This window comes from Canis aureus, chromosome 6 (genome assembly GCF_053574225.1).
Source record: "Canis aureus isolate CA01 chromosome 6, VMU_Caureus_v.1.0, whole genome shotgun sequence".
Taxonomy (NCBI): Eukaryota; Metazoa; Chordata; class Mammalia; order Carnivora; family Canidae; genus Canis; species Canis aureus.
Window position 1 is genome coordinate 67,631,545 of NC_135616.1, and position 21,072 is coordinate 67,652,616.

General features: G+C 35.0%; 1 protein-coding gene across 3 annotated transcripts in view; it reads right to left on the bottom strand.

The window, feature by feature from the left end:
- Window positions 1–21,072, bottom strand: part of TOR1AIP1 (torsin 1A interacting protein 1) — a 49,032-nt gene that overhangs the window by 4,496 nt on the left and 23,464 nt on the right. For all 3 annotated transcript variants that reach the window (XM_077902096.1, XM_077902095.1, XM_077902097.1), the window contains 4 exons: window positions 12,211–12,252; window positions 11,583–11,651; window positions 1,429–1,473; window positions 1,008–1,064 (listed from right to left, as the gene is read on the bottom strand). In XM_077902096.1, the coding sequence (XP_077758222.1) occupies window positions 1,008–1,064; window positions 1,429–1,473; window positions 11,583–11,651; window positions 12,211–12,252 (213 nt within the window). The remainder of the gene's footprint in view (window positions 1–1,007; window positions 1,065–1,428; window positions 1,474–11,582; window positions 11,652–12,210; window positions 12,253–21,072) is intronic.

Below are 21,072 nucleotides of genomic sequence, written 5' to 3' on the forward strand. Positions count from 1 at the left end.
ATGTGTAAACATTTGGAAGATCTACATAATTTAGTGAACCGGTATTTTCCAAATGAGCAGTGCATGATATTCCATTCAAAGTACAAGAAAGACCACTGAATTTTAATGTAACAAAACACAAAAAGTTCATTAATATAGTTTCAGATCTTACATTTTAAGTAACTTGTTGAATTTTGGACAGTATCAAAAGAGAATATCCAAAATTATCTTTAGACTGTTAAAAACTACATTATCTGTATAAAGCTAGAGTTTTACATATACCACAACCAAAACTATATACTGTAAAAGGATGAATACAGAAGCAGATATGAGAATCCAGCTCTGTTTTATTAAGCTAGACATTAAAGAGATTAGAAAATACAAGCAATTTATCACTATTCTTACTAAATTATTTAAAAGTAAATAGGTATTTTTACAATTTTTCAACTTTAATTTCTAGGTAAATATGGATAGGTATAGCCCATATTTTTTTTTTTTTAAAAGCTCTTTAAGGTACTTACTAATTTTGCTAGTAGAAAGTGGTTTTGAGACCAAAGTGAGATTGACTGTGATGTTATTTTCTTCTTATTCACTCAGGATAATATATAGGCTTAGAGAATTACAGAAACTTGCTGCAAGGCTCTAACAGGAGGTTATGTTAAGCGGTCCAATCTAATCCAAATACAGGTCTGCGGACTCTCAAACCCATGGTAATCCTATTACATCATGTTATGTGCCATCTTTCTTTTGACTCAGCAAGGTTCGCCTGGTTATTAGTATTAGTAGTTCTGCTTATTAACTTACTTTTGGATTTACGGATAAATAAGTGAAGGGGAAAACCAGATATTGTTTCATATAGTTTGTCGTTAAAGAATTTCAATGCTAGTAAAATATGTACTTTTTCCTCTTAAGTGCTTACAATTCTTCAGATAGCACTGTTTTTGTTTTTTTTTTGCTGTCAAAAAAATTAAAACAATTAAGAATGACCAATTTTAAAAACTCACTTAATAAAAACTGAACAAACTTACGTTGGCTGGAGGTTGACGGAGACCTGTTTCCAAGCTCTGATTTCTGAATGCTGTCATCTAATGATAGGAGTAATAAATACTATCAATTTCTGGTTCAGAATTTAAGTATTTCCAACAGAGGAAGAAAATACAAATTCCACCAAGAGAGTATAAGGCAGAAATTAGACAGAAACAGAAGAAAAAGCAGATCTAAGTGCCCATTAGACTGACAGCTCCTTGAGACTCAAGAGTTATTTCTGTCATAATTATTCACAGCATGCCATGGTGTCAAGAGTATAAAGGATACTCTTCATACATTTGTTTTATGAAAAAGCCTTAAAGTATTTGACTCAAATTATTTAATGGAAGTAGTGAAACTTATGGCACAAAGTTGAGACCAAAGAAAAGAAGTACAACTAAAAGAAAATAAAACATGTTATACCATCTGAAAAACTGCCATGTTTTGGACTCTTGCCTGGTGATGATGCTGCAAGAGGGGAAAAAAGGACAAAATATGGATTATGAGTTACCTGGATAAGTGGTTTTAAGGTAAATGCAATCTTAATCCTCACTATTCTCTACCTCAGACTGACTCAAACATTTACTCTGGTGCCTCTGATCATTTCAAATATCAGTAATATTTTAAAAATTATATTAAAAACTTTCACCATTTCAACAATCTGTTTTATTTAGGTTTGTGGTTAAACAACAGATTTCAAAAATAATTTTCTCATGACTCCATCAAATCTCCACTTCTATCATTGTTTTTAGCAAACAAAAACTATCCTCTTTCCTTTTCTCTTCCATCCTTCTTGACATGAGCATAGATTTTAACATAAAAGAGAGAAGTAATAGAAAGACATGGTTTTGGAAGGTGGAGAGGCTAAGTTACTGACTCATATGACCTATATTTAACAATACTGCCATCTATCATTTGCCTGGAGTTTTATAACTTACGTATATATAAATGACCTTCCTGCTGTTTACCAAGAGCTTTCATTTGAGAAATACTGGACTAAACTGTAGGTATAAAATTAGCACTGCTAAAATATAGAAATAGCCTTATTCTTGGTCATATGACAAAAAAACTTCAAATGAAACAAAAATGACATCAACCTTCACTCTAAAGGCATACTGTTTTACAATTACTTGTTTAGCCTAGGAAATTACATCATTTAGAAATTTCTAAGTAAAAAAAAAAAAAAAAAAAAGGAACTTTTAAGTTAGGCCACCAAAGCTAACAACTCTAGTACTAAAACAAACAAATTCCATCAAGTGATGTTTTATCGTGAATACCTTACTCTATGGTTGCAAAGATCAAATGAAATAATATATATTATTATAATATAATAACATATAACTATAATAATATAAAATGATAATATTGCAATATATATTATTATACAGAAAGATCAAATGAGATAATTTTATGTAACACCTAACTACAATAGAACTATAATATATAATATATTTATAATATTAGTTATATAATTATATAGCAAATATAATATTTACATAACCCAGAGGACAGTTTAAATTTTAAAGTTTAAAAAATTAAGAAAATAATCCCATTTACAGTAGTATCAAAAAGAATAAAATCCTTAGTAATAAACTTAACCAAGGAGGTGAAAGACTTGTACACTGAAAACTATAAAACACTAAAAAAATTAAAGCTGACATAACTAAATGGAAAGATACTCATGTTCACAGATTGGAGAATTAATATTCTTATAATGCCTATTGTACCCAAAGCAATCTAAAGATTCAATACAATATCGATGAAAATTCCAATGGCATTTTTTACAGAAATAGAAAACAATCTTAAAATTCGTAGGAAACACAAAAGACTCCAAATAGTCAAAGAAATTTTGAATAAGAAGAACAGAGATGGGGGGCATTACACTTTGACTTCAAAATACATTATAAAACTAGATTAATCAAAACAGTATCGTACTGGCATAAAAACAGACAGAGACCAACAGAAGAGAACAGAGTCCAGAAATAAATCCATGCAGATATGGTCAACTGATCTTCGACAAGGGTACCAAGAATAAACAATGGGGAAAGGACAGTCTCTTGAATTAATGCTGCTGGGAAAACTGGATATTCACAAGCAAAAGAATGAAACTGGACTCATATCATACACAAAAAGTCAACTCAAAATAGATTTAAGACTTAAACACACACACACACACACACACAAAAAGACTTAAACACAAGAACCAAAACTATGGGGGGTTGCCTGGGCAACTCAGTTGAAGGAGCATGTGACAATTGATCTTGGGATCATGAGTTCAAGACCCATACTGGGTGTGGAGATTGCTTAAATAAATAAAACTTAAAAAACAACAATAACAACAACAAAAAACAAAACCATAAAACTCTCAGAAAAAAACAGAGAAAAGGCTTCCTGACACTGGCCTTGGCAATGATTTCCTATATATGATACCAAAAACACAGGCAACAAAAGCAAAAACAGACCATGGGATTATAGCACACTTAAAAAATTGTTGAGCTAAATTAAAATCACACCTCACACCTGTTAGGATGGCTATTATCCAAAAAGCAAGAGGAAGGTATGTACAGAGGATGTGGAGAAAGGGAGCCCTTGTATACTGCAGGTAAGAATATAATTGTTACAGCCACTAAGGAAAAGTATATGAAAGCTCCTCAGAAACTGAAGAATGAAACTACCATATGATACAGCAATCCTACTTTTGAATATATAGCCAAAGGAAATGAAATCAGGATCTTGAAGAGATATCTGTATGCCCATGCTCACTGCAGTAATATTCACAATAGCCAAGACATGGAAGCAACCCAAATGTTCCCTGATGGATGAATGGATAAAGAAAATGTGGTATATACAGTTAATCCTTGAACAATATAGGTTTGAACTGTGCAGGTCCACTTATATATGGATTTTTAAAAATAAATACATTGGCAAATTTTTTTGAAGATTTGCAACAATTTGAAAAAACTCAAAAGTTGAATTACATAGCCTAGAAATATTTTAAGCCATTAAGAAAAAGCTAGGTATTTCATGAATGCATACAATATATGTAGATACTATTTTATCATTTGCTACCATAAAATACACACAAATTACAGAAAGTTAAAATTTATCAGAATTTACACACACCGATTGTATATGGTGCCATTCACAGCTGAAAGAAATGTAAACAAACATAAAGATGTGGTATTAAATAATAATTGCATAAAATTAATGGTACTGTATACTTTAATAAGGCCATAGTTTTTACAGAAAAAGCCATCAAACCTCAAACAATAAATTCCTGCTGGAGAAAACGGTGTCCAGATACATATGACCTCACAGGATTTACAACAGAGCCAATCAAGGAAATCATGAGAGAGCATGAATATGGCAAACCAGGGAGGGGGTGAGGGGTTTCAAGATATGGATCTTAGATTCAAATATGCTACAAAGCTATAGTAACCAAAACAGTATGGAACTGACACAAAAACAGACATATAGATCAATGGAACAGAATAAAGAGCTCAGAAATAAACTCATGATTATATAGTCAATCTTTGACAAAGGCAAGAACATGCAATGGGAAGAAGACAGTCTCTTCAACAAATAATGCTGGGAAAACCGGACAGCTCATGTCAAAGAATCAAACTGTACCACATTCTTACACCATACACAAAAATAAACTCAAAATCAATTAAGGACTTAAATGTAAGAGCTGAAACCATAAAATCCTAAAAAAGAGCACAACTGGTAATGTCTCTGACATCAGCTGTAGCAACATTTTTTTTAGATCTGTTTATTGAGGCAAGGGAAACAAAAGCAAAAATAAATTATTGGGACTCCATCAAAATGAAAAGCTTTGGCACAGCAAAGGAAATAATCAAGAAAACTAAAAGACAACCTACAAAATAGAAAATATTTGCAGATGACATATTTGATAAAGGATTAATATCTAAAATATAGAAAGAACTTCTACAACTCAACACACACAAAAACAAATCATACAATTAAAAATCGGCAGAAGACATGAACCAGGTATTTCTACAAAGAAGACATACAGAGATGCAAACAGACACAAGAAAAGATGCTCAATATCACTCATCATTGGGAAAATGCAAATTAAAACCATAATGAGATATTACCTCATATCTGTCAGAATTTTGAAAATCAACAATAAAGAAACAATTATTGGCATAGATATAGAGAAAAATAATCTTGTTGTATGGTAGGAAACATTTGGTAGGAAACATGCAAACTGGTCCAGCCACTGTGGAAAACAATATGGAGGTTCCTCCAAAAATTAAAAATAGAACCACCCCATGATCTAGTAATTCCACTACTGGGCATTTACCCAAAGAATATGAAAATACAAATTTGAAAAGATACATGCACCCCTATATTCACTGCAGGATTATTTACAATAGGCAAGTTATAGAAGTAGTCTGTGTCCATTGATAGATGAATGGATAAAGAAGATGTGGTGTCTGTGTGTGTGTGTGTATAAAAACGAATGAAATCTTGCCATGTGCACAACATGGATGAATCTAGAGGGTATAATGCTAAGTGAAATAAATCAGAGAAAGACCACTACCATATAACTTCACTCATATGTGGAACTTTTTTTTTTAAAAGATTTTATTTACTTATTCATGAGAGACACACACAGAGAGAGAGACAGAGACAAAGGCAGAGGGAAAAGCAGGCTCCATGCAGGAAGCCCGACGTGGGACTTGACCCCGGTTCTCCAGATCATGCCCTGGGCTGAAGGTGGCGTTAAACTGCTGAGCCACCGGGGTTGCCCTCATATGTGGAATTTAACAAAGAAAGCAAACAAAAGGAAAAGGACAAAAAACAGACTCTTAAATATAGAGAACAAACTGATGGTTACCAGAGGGGAGATGGGTAGGAGGATGGGTGAAACAGGTGAAGGGGATTAAGAGTATTACTTACCTTGATAAGCTCTGAGTAACTGCTGAGTCACACTATACTGTACATGTGAAACTAATATAACACTGTATGCTAATTATACTGGAATTAAAAAAAATGATATGGATCTAAGAGAAACTCAAGAGCAAATAGACACACCAGAGGAATAAAGAGAAGATGACTTGATAGAGATGAGTGCTCCTGAACTGAGGAAGAAGACCTAGAAGAAGCAGTGCCAGAAAAAAAAGACTGACATTAGATAATCTGGCAGAAGGACTCCAATTATTTAAGACTGCCTTCAACTTCTTTTACAACATGGACCCTTTCATGACAGAGGCACTGAAACTAAAGGAAATGGTGGAAGACAGTTGGTACCATATAGACACATTTTTCAGAGACATGAGAAGGTAAAAAAAGTCAGACAGAAATCACATATTTTGGAACGTGCCTCCCCTTCCACATTCTCCATCTTTTCAGCCTCTGCCACCCTTAAGACAGCAAGACCAACCCATCCTCTTCTTCCTCAGCCTACTCAATACAAAGAAGACAAAGTTGAAGACCTTTATGACGATGCACTCCCACTTAATGAACAGTAAATAACCATCATGCTGTACAGTTAATGAACTATCTGTTGTATTAGTGTGAAAAATCTAATACTTGTATGGCAAGAATTGTAGGAGATGTTTTTGTGTTATCTTCTCTTCCAAGTATTCATTGTGTAGAGCATTGTGTGCAAGACTTACATATAGAAGAGGATAGCCTATCCTTATATAGGCATATGAGTGATATTTAATATAAAATTAATAATGTCAGTTTTCTTACTGTTTCATTACTTTGCTTTTAAGGAAATAGGATACTGTATACCTTTCTCTTTAGTAACCAGAGAAACTGTCTATCAGCCTATCATTACAGGTAAATGTTTTTTAAAAAGAAACAACATTCCCAATACTGTGTCATGAATATGACTATAATACTGTATGCTATGGAAGCTTTATAATGATCCATTTATTAGTGTATAGGTTAGGCTACTATGAAGCGATCAAATCAACTATCCTAGGCTACCATAAAACATGCTGCTTCTTCATTATCAATTCATGAATCATTATACCTGTAAATAAATAAATACTCCTTTTTCACATTATCAAGTTAATTATCAATTAACACTTTAATGTCAAGTGTTAATAATACATATAAAATCTACAATGTTTTGCATCATATAAGACAATAGAGTTGTAGGTCCTGACAGACAACTCATTTTGTGCAGAATCTAAAATAGTCAATTCATAGAAGCAGAGAGTAGAATGGTGGTTGAGGGAGAAGGGGAAAATGAGGAGGTATTAAAGGGTACAAAGTTTCAGTTATACAAGATGAAAAAGTCTTAGAAATCTACTATAAACTATAGGACCTATAGCTAACAACACTTTACTGTGTATTTACAAATACAGAACTTATGTTAAGTGCTCTTATCATACACACACACACACACACACACACACACACTCAATCAATCAATCAATCAATAAATGGGTGGGAGGAAACTTTTGGAGGTGATACGTTTACGCCATTGATTGTGTTATGGTTTTTAAGATGCATACTGATCTCCAAAAACATCGAGTTGTATACTTTAAATGTATGCCAATCATACCTCAATAAAAGGACTAAAAAAGTTACTATATGAGCATGGCAAGTAGAGGAACCTACAGTGAAAGACCATATGAAAAATTATCTTAGAAAAAAAATCCATCAAGATAATGCTTATCTTGAATAGCTTACTCCTTGTTGCAAAGATCAAATGAGATAATATATGAAAATTCTGGTAAGTGTTCTTGTATGATGATTTTAATGATGAATAATAGCTCAATAAGTTATTATATAACATGTAATATAAAATTCACAGAATACAAACAAACTTAACAGGCTATAAATTGCTCAGGTGAGCATTCTCTAAGAGATAATTTCTATCCCTCTTATTAAAAATATTATTAGAAATAGTGACAAATTCCTTAAACAACACACACACACACACACACACACACCACTTTTTAAAAGATAAAGCTCGAGGTTTTCTAGTCTGAAGAGTAACGGTAACAATTACTCTGTAAAAGTCAAGAGCGGATGGCATGAATCTTTCATAGTTGTTATCATTGATCATTACACAAAATATTGTGAACAATAATTAATACCAATGGTTATTCATTTGTTATTTAGACTTTAAAAACTGTGTTCAAATATATAATAAGCTAATTAGAATAACCTAAGTATAGGCAACTACCATCCCTACTTTAAAGGTAAGAAAATTGATGTTCACAAAGGTTAAGTGGCTTTACCAAGATTACTCAATTAGTAAGTAGAAGAGTTGGGACTGAAGTTCCTAACTCCAAACTCTTTTTCATGTCTCTGCACTACTGTTAGAGACAGGTTCCAAAACATGTATATTGAAGCATTGACTCAGAAGTCTGACCTCTCCACAGAAACTCTTCCCTATACTCATTGTTTCATCACCTGGAAAATAGGAAAAATAGACAGTCGTACCATCTTCCCCAAAAGGTTAGGACACAGGCAGAAACCCAAACTGGAATCTGTCTACCCGGGAACTGGTGCTAACATTGGGTGACAATAAGGACCTAAAATCCCAGATTTTTTTTTAAATTCCAGATTCTTGAACACTTAAATCTAAAACTGAATTTTTTCTCACCAAAGCAAGCAGAAATGTAACTTTAACGAACTATGAAATTCAGAATGCCAAGCAAACAATTTTTTAGATGATTTTGGATTGAAAAGGAATCTAGGAGCACTGGGTGGCTCAGTGGTTGAGCCTTTGATCCCAGGGTCATGGGATCAAGTCCCACATCCGGCTCCTCAAAGGGAGCCTGCTTCTCCCTCGGCCTATGTCTCTGTCTCTCTGCCTCTCATGAATAAAATCAGAAAAGAAAGAAAAAGAAAGAAAGAAAGAAAAGAAAGAAAAAAGAAAGAAAGAAAGAAAGAAAGAAAGAAAGAAAGAAAGAAAGAAAGAAGAAACAAAGAAAAGAAAGAAAGAAAGAAGAAAAAAAAGAAAGGAAAGAAAGGAAAGAAAGGAAAAAAAGAAAGAAAGAAAGAAAGAAAGAAAGAAAGAAAGAAAGAAAGAAAGAAAGAGAAAGAAAGAAAAGAAAAGAAAAGAAAGAAATCTATAAGGCTGTATGACAACACTGAAGTCTTCCACTTTTATTGAAAATATTTTTTCACTGTTTTTATCTTTTTAAAAGATTTATTTATTTATTTATTCATGATAGATATAGAGAGAGAAAGAGAGAGGCAGAGACACAGGAGGAGGGAGAAGCAGGCTCCATGCCGGGAGCCTGACGTGGGACTCGATCCCGGGACTCCAAGATCATGTCCTGGGCCGAAGGTGGTGCTAAACTGCTGATCTACCCAGGGATCCCCTCACTGTTTTTATCTTAGTCCTCATGTGGTTAAAGGTCTAATAAATTCTGTTATCTGCACCTTACTGTGCAAATTTCTGGTATGTAATTTCTATATAACTCTCAAAGTTCTCTCTATATGGTAGATGGCTATTAATCAATATACAGTTATTTAAGTCTTACTAAGTGCACTAAGACAAAATAGGGATGCAAACAGATATAGTACTAAGACTTAGCTATCAATTTATCTATTTCTACATTCCAATCAGATCTTTAATATAATTATTTTCCCTTCGCTTTGCATTTGCAGTGTCTTATCAGATGAAGTAAAAATGGTATAAACATTTTTTGGTAACAATGTATACTATACTTCACTTATCTGGAAGAAATTTATCTGTTATTAATTACCCAGAATATATAGTTAAGAACTAAGAAATAAAAAGTCTCTGAGCTTTTCATAGTGTATATACTTAAACTCATCCATTTTTGCTTCTGAGAGTATATTTCTCAGATCTACAAAGTAAGTTTTAATTTTTTTTTTTTTTTTTTGAGAAATGGAGGGAGGGAGAGAACAGTGCAGAGGTAGGGGGCAGAGAGATATAAAATCTTAAGCAGATTCCACACCCAGCCCAGAGCCTGACTTGGGGCTCAATCTTACAACCCTGAGATCATGACCTGAGTCAAAGTCAAGAGTCAGACACTTAATCAACTGAGCCACCCAGCTGGCTTTAATTTTTGATACTTTTTATAAATATAATCCTAGTAAGCTAAATAATTAATATTTGCCTTCCTAATTACAATAGGTTAGAAAGAGCAAAGTGTAAGAAGAAATGGTTTTCTGATAGCAAGGTACATACAACCATTAAGAATGACAGCCAACAATGAGAGACACCTAACTCTGGGAAACGAACAAGGGGTAGTGGAAAGGGAGGTGGGCGGGGGTTGGGGTGACTGGGTGATGGGCACTGAGGGGGGCACTTGATGGGATGAGCACTGGGTGTTATGCTTATGTTGGCAAATTGAACAATAAATAAATAAATAAATAAATAAATAAATAAATAAATAAATAAATAAGAATGACAGCCAACAATAAAGCGACAGAATGTTATTTCAGTTTTAGACAGCTGAAGAACTCACATGTGGGAAAAAACTTCACTGGTGGAAAAGAATGAATTGTGACCATCACTACTTTGCTGATGGAAAAATAAAGCTATAGAGATTTGTTTACCACAAAGTAATCTTGTCCTATTACAGTCTGTCATTTCCCACCCACCCCTTTTTTTTGTTAAGGTTTTATTTTTAAGTAATCTCTACATCCAACATGGAGTTTGAACTCACAACCCTGAGATCGAGTCACATGCTCTACTGACTGAGCCAGCCAGGTATCCCCCTACAGTTAGTCACTTCTTGAGCAAGAGATATGTGATTGGGATTTTTATATTATCTAAAAGGGAATACCTAATGATCTTGATATTTATTGTGATTAGATGAGTAAAGAAGGGATAAAGGTTAAGGGTGACTTAGTTTTTTTTTTAAACAGAGTCAAAATTTATTGTGGACACAGCTACAGAAATTATGATAGATACTGAATTCAAAGCATGATTACTTCACCACATTTATCTATGATATTTCTTAAATTCTGTGACATTTAATCCACCCTAAACATGAATATACTATTTGCAGATTTCATACTTTATTACTTAATATAGTGGGCAAGCAGATTTGCTCTAAGTGGGTAAACAAGTCTGCTACAAATAAAAAATAGGTACTGTCAATAGAGTAGAATTTCATGATTATGTATGGACTGGACTGCTGCTAGACAGAACTGACAACTTGTGAAGTCTATACCCATCATTCACTGGCGTTCTTTTCTTTCTTTTTTTAAAGATTTATTTATTTATTTATGATAGAGAGAGAGGGGGGCGGGCAGACACAGGAGAGGGAGAAGCAGGCTCCATGCAGGGAGCCCGACGCGGGACTCGATCCCGGGACTCCAGGATCGCGCCCTGGGCCAAAGGCAGGCGCCAAACTGCTGAGCCACCCAGGGATCCCCATTCACTGGCTTTCTCACACCACTATTTACACTCTACAGTTAGACCATCTCCTGCTATTCCAAGCAGATGGAAATAAATAGTAATCATAGCTGTTCTTCATTAATGAAATCACAATCTAAATGCCTATCTCAAAAACTAAATATTTTTGTATGCTGAATAATAAAGAAAAACAGCAAATAAACTTTATATTACTTCAGTAACAGGTAGAGATTTATCAACTTACTTTGCGTCGTAGTTCGTATTCTTGTGGTTGGTTCAAACCATTCCTGAGTTTTTTTTGGATATGCTGAGCCTGAAGCCAATACATATAACATATATATATATATTTTTAATCTATAAGTACATATATCATATATCATTTCACAAACCTTGAAAATATATACCATACAAATTTACAAGGTAATTCTATCAGAAAGGCAAAACAAAGTTGGGGAAAACAACAAAAACAATAGGTTCAGAAGTAAAAGATGATGTTAAAGGATCACACCAGTAAAGGATGAGCCACTACTTACAGCAAAACAGGGAGCAAATAAAAATACAATCATCTAATAGACAAAACTATGTACAAGTCCTTTGTTCTGGTCTGAGAATGACTGAGTTCAATAATACTTGAACTTAATTTCAATATTATTTAAGAAGAAAAAAAACAATCATTTATTCTTCCAAATAAGTTACTTTAGGTAAAAGTCCTAAACACATTTCCATATCACAGAATAACTACACGTTTGGTACCAATGTGTGGTGGGACTAAAAGGCAAAAAGGGCAAAATAAACTTAAATCCTATTTAAATCTAAATTTGACAAAGTCAAAATTGCTTGACTGATAAAAGAACAGACAACCAATCACTTACTTAGCACAGAAGTTTGCTTATCAAAAGTTTTGAAGTTTCGACCTACAAGAAAAAAACAGAGATAGGCTCATACAATACTTGGAAATAAGAACAGTGATGATACTGCACAGACATTTTACTTGTATACTATGGATACTATAAACCAAAAAAATCTCCACAAAAATCAGACCTTTCTTTCAGCAGTCCCAAACATATGCATTATATTCATTTTTTTCTCTTTTCTAAACTTCAAAGTATCCATCCAAGTATTGGATAATAAGTCAATTTTAGGATCAATTCCATCAAAATAATAGTTGTATGTACTGAATGCTTACCAGGTATGAAGTATAATTTTACTTAATTCTCACACTTTATGTGATTGATACCATTATTCCTATTTTATAAATAAGGACACTGAAATTGATCACTTGCCTAAGATTACATAGCTAGAGGTAGTAGGGATAACATATAAACTCAGGGTGTCATATATGTTAATATATACTATGTAAGCAATATTGCGGACATTTCAAAGTTGTTATGAAAGATGCTACTTTTTCTTTTGAAATGGTATCTAAGGACAACTGTAAAAGGATACAATGGGATGATTAGAAATGAATTTCAAACAATTATAGCAAAGTAAATCAAATATGCCCTAAATTTATTTTTACCCATCGGTACAAGTGTCACTGTAAATTTTCAATTTTTCTTCTGTATACAAATGCAATATATGCTTGTTGTAAAAGAAATACAACGTTTGGGGCAGCCTGGGTGGCTCAGCGGTTTAGCGCCGCCTTCAGCCCAGGGCGGGATCCTGGAGACCCGGGATCGAGTCCCACGTCGGGCTCCCTGCATGGGGCCTGCTTCTCCCTCTGCCTGTGTCTCTGCCTCTCTCTCTCTCTCTCTCTGTGTCTCATTAATAAATAAATAAAAATAAAAATCTTTAAAAAAAAGAAAAGAAATTCAACGTTCTAGAAATATATGACTTAAAAATTCATAAATATCTATTGAGTGCCTACTACATGCAGGAATACCATGGTAAATAAGACATAGGAATATTCTTTCAGATTTGTTCTCAGTCTCTATCAACAAAGTACTTTTTAAAAAAGTAGATACATGCTTCTTAAAATGTGTTTCTTTGTTTTTAAATAAGTACTTTTTAAAAAAAAAGATTTTATTTATTTGAGAGTGCATGTGTACCTGTGGCAGGGAAGGGCAGAAGGGGAAGGAGAGGGAAAAGAAAAGAACATCAAATAAACTCTGCTGAGTACAGAGCCCAACAGGGGGCTTGATCCCACAAACCTGAGATCATGACCTGAGCCAAAACCAAGATTAGACCCTTAACAGACTGAGCCACCCAGGTACCGCAAGAAATACTTTTTAAAAAAACACCTCTGATTAGGGCTGTATCTTATAATCAAAGATATGTCATAGTTTAACTAGATGGTTTTTCTAGTGATACATAAAATAATGGCATCTTAGATTTGAGGACATATATCTTTTTTTTTAATTTTAATTTATTTTTTATTGGTGTTCAATTTACCAACATACAGAATAACCCCCAGTGCCCGTCACCCATTCACTCCCACCCCCCGCCCTCCTCCCCTTCTACCACCCCTAGTTCGTTTCCCAGAGTTAGCAGTCTTTACGTTCTGTCTCCCTTTCTGATATTTCCCACACATTTCTTCTCCCTTCCCTTATATTCCCTTTCACTATTATTTATATTCCCCAAATGAATGAGAACATATAATGTTTGTCCTTCTCCGACTGACTTACTTCACTGAGCAGGAAGTTCATTTAGAAATTGGTTAATATCTTCTGGTGGATATTTAAGCATGGTGTACATCTACACTTATTGCATACCCTTTTACCTGTCTTTTTATATCCAGTGTAAATGTAAGTCCTTGCAGAGATCCTACAGTTGGAAGCACTGTTGCTTTTTCTGAACTAAACACACAATAAAACTTTATTGGTTGAAAATCACAGTGAAATTAATATTTTAAAGTATTTGTGGTGAATAATTTTCAAAAGGCATATCTGTATTACTAATCCGAATATCTTCATGTGACTCATTCCAGTTTATTATTGTAACTTTGATATTTGGATATGCGTGTGAACGTATGAACAAGGGATAGATTGCGGATTAGGGACTTTTTTACCTTAAGTTCTGTCCTTTCCTTTCCTTTTCCTTTCCTTTTCCTTTTCCTTTCTTTTTCCTTTCCCTTTCCTTTTCCTTTCGTTTTCCTTTCCTTTTCCTTTCCCTTTCCTTTCCTTTTCCTTTTCCTTTGAGAGAGAGTGGAAGAGAACACAAGTAGGCAGACCAGTAGGCAGAGGGAGCGGGAGAAGCAGGCTGACCACTGAGCAGGGAGCCCAATGTGGGGCTCCTGGGATCACGACCTGAGCTGAAGACAGACACTTAACTGACTGAGCCACCAAAGCACCCCATACTTTTAACTTTTCTTAAGAAAATCTTTCTCTTGCTGTAATATATTGTTTGCAATGAAGTAAAAGTAAATTATGCATGGAATTTGAGGTGGTTTTGAGATGATATGGTTTTAAATACTTTAACCATTTTAGAAAGAGAAAGATTTTGAAACCCTTCTTTGAGAACACACAAATAAAAAATCACTTCTCAATTATGGGTTAATACACATGGTCCTTTCACCCCATTCTTCCTCCTTCGAAAGAATAGGAATACTGATAAAGTTAGCTAACATTTATTGAGTACTTGTAGTTTCCAGGCACTGATCGAAGTACTTTGCATTTGTATCTTATTTAATTCTTGTAATTTCTTGAGTTAGGCGCTCCAGTCATTCCCATTTTACAGAAAAGACAATTGAGGCCTAGAATTTAACTTTCTCAAATGTCCAAACATTAGTGGTGGAGAGGGATTTGAACTTAAGCAGTCTGATTCCAGAAACCTGTGCTTTTAACCACTCTACACAGTGCCTCCCAATAAGTTTCATATGATTTATTTAAGGTTGTAAATACCTTTCAAATTTCAAGCATAAATAAACTTAAAAAATTTTTTGAACTTGAATACCTTTAGGTAGGTATACTCTGTAGTTCATCTCAGTCCCATTATTATTGTCAGACATACTCTGCTGGCTTCCTGTCTTCTGTTTTACCTTTCCCTGAATTTCCTTCTAATTCTAAATAAATTATCCAGTGTTAAAAACAAACCGAATGTAAGACAGATCTATTATTACTACCTTACACATGTTCCTTTCCTTTTTTTTTTTTTTTTTTACCATCAGGTTTCTGCAACAACTTGTGATATATAATCTGTTGCCTCCACTTCCCCTCTATCCATTTCTTAGGTTCCCCATTTCTGTTAGTAGTTTCAGCATATCTCAGTTACTTTATGCTTGGAAGCATGACATTTCTTTTCCTTGCCCTTCATGTCCCCTATTCTTCCTTAGGTACCTGGGAAACTCCAAATTACATATCTGATCTTGAAGACCTTGAAGATCTAGCTCAAAAGCCATTTTCCTTGGCTAGCAGACTTTACTGTTTTCTATCCACACTCTGTTGAACTCGATATATATTATATTAGTATGTATGACATTGTATTTTAATTCTTTTTTTAAATTCTTTATTAGTCTCTTATCCCTGCTAGATCTTGAGAAACTAAAGAGTAAAGAATAAGTTTTAACAGGGTTAAATTTTTGTCTGAAAGAAAATTTTGACTGAATTTTTGACTAAATTTTTGACTGAATTTTTGTCTCTCCTGTTCCTCTAGCATCAGCATAAGGCTTGGCACATAATTGGCGTTCTAAATACTTAAATTTAAAAATCTTGGATTTTGGGGCACCTGGATGGCTCAGTGGTTGAGCATCTGCCTTCGGCTCAGGTTGTGATCCCAGGATCCAGGATCGAGTCCCACATTAGGCTCCCTGTGGGGAGCTGCTTCTCCCTCTGCCTTTGTATCTGCCTCTCTCTGCGTATCTCTCATGAATAAATAAATAAACTCTTAAATAAATAAATAAAATTTTAAAAAATCTTGGATTTTTCTCAGCAGTATCTTTTATATTTATAACTTCCTTTGTGTTCCCATTACTACCAGCTTAGTTTGAGTCCTGATATTTCGTGGCATAGAATATATGCATTGGTTTTCCTTCATTCCATTTTCATAGCAGTCTCTCAATATGAAAGACTGTACAAAGTAACTTCCAACCAGACCTTGCATGACATGCTTTTCTGTTCTCTTATTACTGTGGTTACCCTCCTCCAGATGATTCTTTTGAATTTAATTGGTAGACCTCACATTTATCCATACTAGTTTTCAGCCTGTCTAAATAACTTTGAATCATAATTTGATAATTTTTTGGGTTAGCCATGCCTCCTAGCTTTCTGTCATCTGCAAATTTGATAAGCATATCTTTAGTCATCATCCAAAAATTATGGATGGACAAGACCAAGGACAGAATTTCATGTTACTTTTCTTTCTTTCTTTTTTTTTTAATTTTTATTTATTTATGATAGTCACAGAGAGAGAGAGGCACAGAGACACAGGCAGAGGAAGAAGCAGGCTCCATGCACCCCCCGCCCTTCTCCCCTTCTACCACCCCTAGTTCGTTTCTCGGAGTTAGCAGTCTTTACGTTCTGTCTCCCTTTCTGATATTTCCCACACATTTCTTCTCCCTTCCCTTATATTCCCTTTCACTATTATTTATATTCCCCAAATGAATGAGAACATATAATGTTTGTCCTTCTCCGACTGACTTACTTCACTCAGCATAATACCCTCCAGTTCCATCCACATTGAAGCAAATGGTGGGTATTTGTCATTTCTAATAGCTGAGTAATATTCCATTGTATACATAAACCACATCTTCTTTATCCACTCATCTTTCGATGGACACCGAGGCTCCTTCCACAGTTTGGCTATTGTGGCCATTGCTGCTATAAACATCGGGATGCAGGGGTCCCGGCGTTTCATTGCATCTGTATCTTTGGGGTAAATCCCCAACAGTGCAATTGCTGGGTCGTAGGGCAGGTCTATTTTTAACTCTTTGAGGAACCTCCACACAGTTTTCCAGAGTAGCTGCACCAGTTCACATTCCCACCAACAATGTAAGAGGGTTCCCTTTTTTCCGCATCCTCTCCAACATTTGTGGTTTCCTGCCTTGTTAATTTGCCCCATTCTCACTGGTGTGAGGTGGTATCTCATTGTGGTTTTGATTTGTATTTCCCTGATGGCAAGTGATGCAGAGCATTTTCTCATGTGCGTGTTGGCCATGTCTATGTCTTCCTCTGTGAGATTTCTGTTCATGTCTTTTGCCCATTTCATGATTGGATTGTTGTTTCTTTGGTGTTGACTTCAACCTAGCTCTTTCTATACTCGATAGGTCTTCTAAGCACAACATCTCCAAAGAAACGAGAGCTTTAAATGATACACTGGACCAGATGGATTTCACAGATATCTACAGAACTTTACATCCAAACTCAACTGAATACACATTCTTCTCAAGTGCACATGGAACTTTCTCCAGAATAGACCACATACTGGGTCACAAATCAGGTCTGAACCGATACCAAAAGATTGGGATCATCCCCTGCATATTCTCAGACCATAATGCCTTGAAATTAGAACTAAATCACAACAAGAAGTTTGGAAGGACCTCAAACACGTGGAGGTCAAGGACCATCCTGCTAAAAGATGAAAGGGTCAACCAGGAAATAAAGGAAGAATTAAAAAGATTCATGGAAACTAATGAGAATGAAGATAAAACCGTTCAAAATCTTTGGGATGCAGCAAAAGCAGTCCTAAGGGGGAAATACACCGCAATACAAGCATCCATCCAAAAACTGGAAAGAACTCAAATACAAAAGCTAACCTTACACATAAAGGAGCTAGAGAAAAAACAGCAAATAGATCCTACACCCAGGAGAAGAAGAGAGTTAATAAAGATTCGAGCAGAACTCAACGAAATCGAGACCAGAAGAACTGTGGAACAGATCAACAGAACCAGGAGTTGGTTCTTTGAAAGAATTAATAAGATAGATAAACCATTAGCCAGCCTTATTAAAAAGAAGAGAGAGAAGACTCAAATTAATAAAATCATGAACGAGAAAGGAGAGATCACTACCAACACCAAGGAAATACAGACAATCTTAAAAACATATTATGAACAGCTATACGCCAATAAATTAGGCAATCTAGAAGAAATGGGCGCATTCCTGGAAAGCCACAAACTACCAAAACTGGAACAGGAAGAAATAGAAAACCTGAACAGGCCAATAATCAGGGAGGAAATTGAAGCAGTCATCAAAAACCTCCCAAGACACAAGAGTCCAGGGCCAGATGGCTTCCCAGAGGAATTCTATCAAACGTTTAAAGAAGAAACCATACCTATTCTCCTAAAGCTGTTTGGAAAGATAGAAAGAGATGGAGTACTTCCAAATTCGTTCTATGAGGCCAGCATCACCTTAATTCCAAAACCAGACAAAGACCCACCAAAAAGGAGAATTACAGACTAATATCCCTGATGAACATGGATGCAAAAATCCTCAACAAGATACTGGCCAATAGGATCCAACAGTACATTAAGAAAATTATTCACCATGACCAAGTAGGATTTATCCCCGGGACACAAGGCTGGTTCAACACCTGTAAAACAATCAATGTGATTCATCATATCAGCAAGAGAAAAACCAAGAACCATATGATCCTCTCATTAGATGCAGAGAAAGCATTTGACAAAATACAGCATCCATTTCTGATCAAAACTCTTCAGAGTGTAGGGATAGAGGGAACATTCCTCAACATCTTAAAAGCCATCTACGAAAAGCCCACAGCAAATATCATTCTCAATGGGGAAGCACTGGGAGCCTTTCCCCTAAGATCAGGAACAAGACAGGGATGTGCACTCTCACCACTGCTATTCAACATAGTACTGGAGGTCCTAGCCTCAGCAATCAGACAACAAAAAGACATTAAAGGCATTCAAATTGGCAAAGAAGAAGTCAAACTCTCCCTCTTCGCCGATGACATGATACTCTACATAGAAAACCCAAAAGTCTCCACCCCAAAATTGCTAGAACTCATACAGCAATTCGGTAGCGTGGCAGGATACAAAATCAATGCCCAGAAATCAGTGGCATTTCTATACACTAACAAGGAGACTGAAGAAAGAGAAATTAAGGAGTCAATCCCATTTCCAATTGCACCCAAAAGCATAAGATACCTAGGAATAAACCTAACCAAAGATGTAAAGGATCTATACCCTCAAAACTATAGAACGCTTCTGAAAGAAATTGAGGAAGACACAAAGAGATGGAAAAATATTCCATGCTCATGGATTGGCAGAAAATGTCAATGTTACCCAGGGCAATTTACACGTTTAATGCAATCCCTATCAAAATACCATGGACTTTCTTCAGAGAGTTAGAACAAATTATTTTAAGATTTGTGTGGAATCAGAAAAGACCCCGAATAGCCAGGGGAATTTTAAAAAAAGAGAACCATATCTGGGGGCATCACAATGCCAGATTTCAGGTTGTACTACAAAGCTGTGGTCATCAAGACAGTGTGGTACTGGCACAAAAACAGACACATCGATCAATGGAACAGAATAGAGAACCCAGAAGTGGACCCTCAACTTTATGGTCAACTAATATTCGATAAAGGAGGAAAGACTATCCATTGGAAGAAAGACAGTCTCTTCAATAAATGGTGCTGGGAAAATTGGACAGCCACATGCAGAAGAATGAAACTAGACCACTCTCTTTCACCATACACAAAGATAAACTCAAAATGGATGAAAGATCTAAATGTGAGACAAGATTCCATCAAAATCCTAGAGAAGAACACAGGCAACACCCTTTTTGAACTCGGCCATAGTAACTTCTTGCAAGATACATCCATGAAGGCAAAAGAAACAAAAGCAAAAATGAACTATTGGGACTTCATCAAGATAAGAAGCTTTTGCACAGCAAAGGATACAGTCAACAAAACTAAAAGACAACCTACAGAATAGGAGAAGATATTTGCAAATGACATATCAGATAAAGGGCTAGTTTCCAAGATCTATGAGGACATATATCTTGATCACCTATTCATTAGTATACAAAGTACTCATTTTTCATAACTAAAAATTATTCCACTGTATGCATGTAGCATAATTTATATAGCGAGATACTTTTAAGAGCTTCCAAAAATCAAAATTTAGAATAACAAAAGGCAAACATATAAGATGATTCAGCAAGTAATTTTCCACAAGATTTATTTTTGTGTCTCAGTGGCTTTTATCACAGTTTTAAGTTCAAACCCAGAACCTTCTAAAAACTAAATATATAATAAAGTGAAATAGAGTGGAATTCTATAAACACAATGATTACAAAACAGATTTCCAAAGACTTTTTCTTTAAAAACAATCTCATATTTCAAAAAAAGGTGAGTTGGAAAGAACAAAAGTCCCTGTATATTTCATATACAAGGATATTTTAGGTTGATTAATAATTAACTCAAATTCTGGGACTTATTTTAGATTAACATTCTATTTATTTACTCATGAGAGACACAGAGAGAGGCAGAGACAGGCAGAGGAGAAGCAGGCTCCCTGCAGGGAGCCCGACGTGGGACTCGATCCCGGGACTCCAGGATCAGGCCCTGGGCAGACGCTAAACCGCTGAGCCACTCAGGGATCCCTGGGACTTGATTTAAAAATGAAAAAAAAAAAAAAAAAAACCGTATCATTTCTGCTTAACCTAAGAAATACATATCCACAGTAGATAATCAGCCAAATACAGAAGGAAAATGTCACCAATTATTCTACCATCCTAAACAAATCATTGTTATTAGCACTTTAATATATTACTTTCCAACCTTTTGTTATATTTTCTCAACATATTGTGAGAATTTTTGAGACTGTAAGCAAGGCT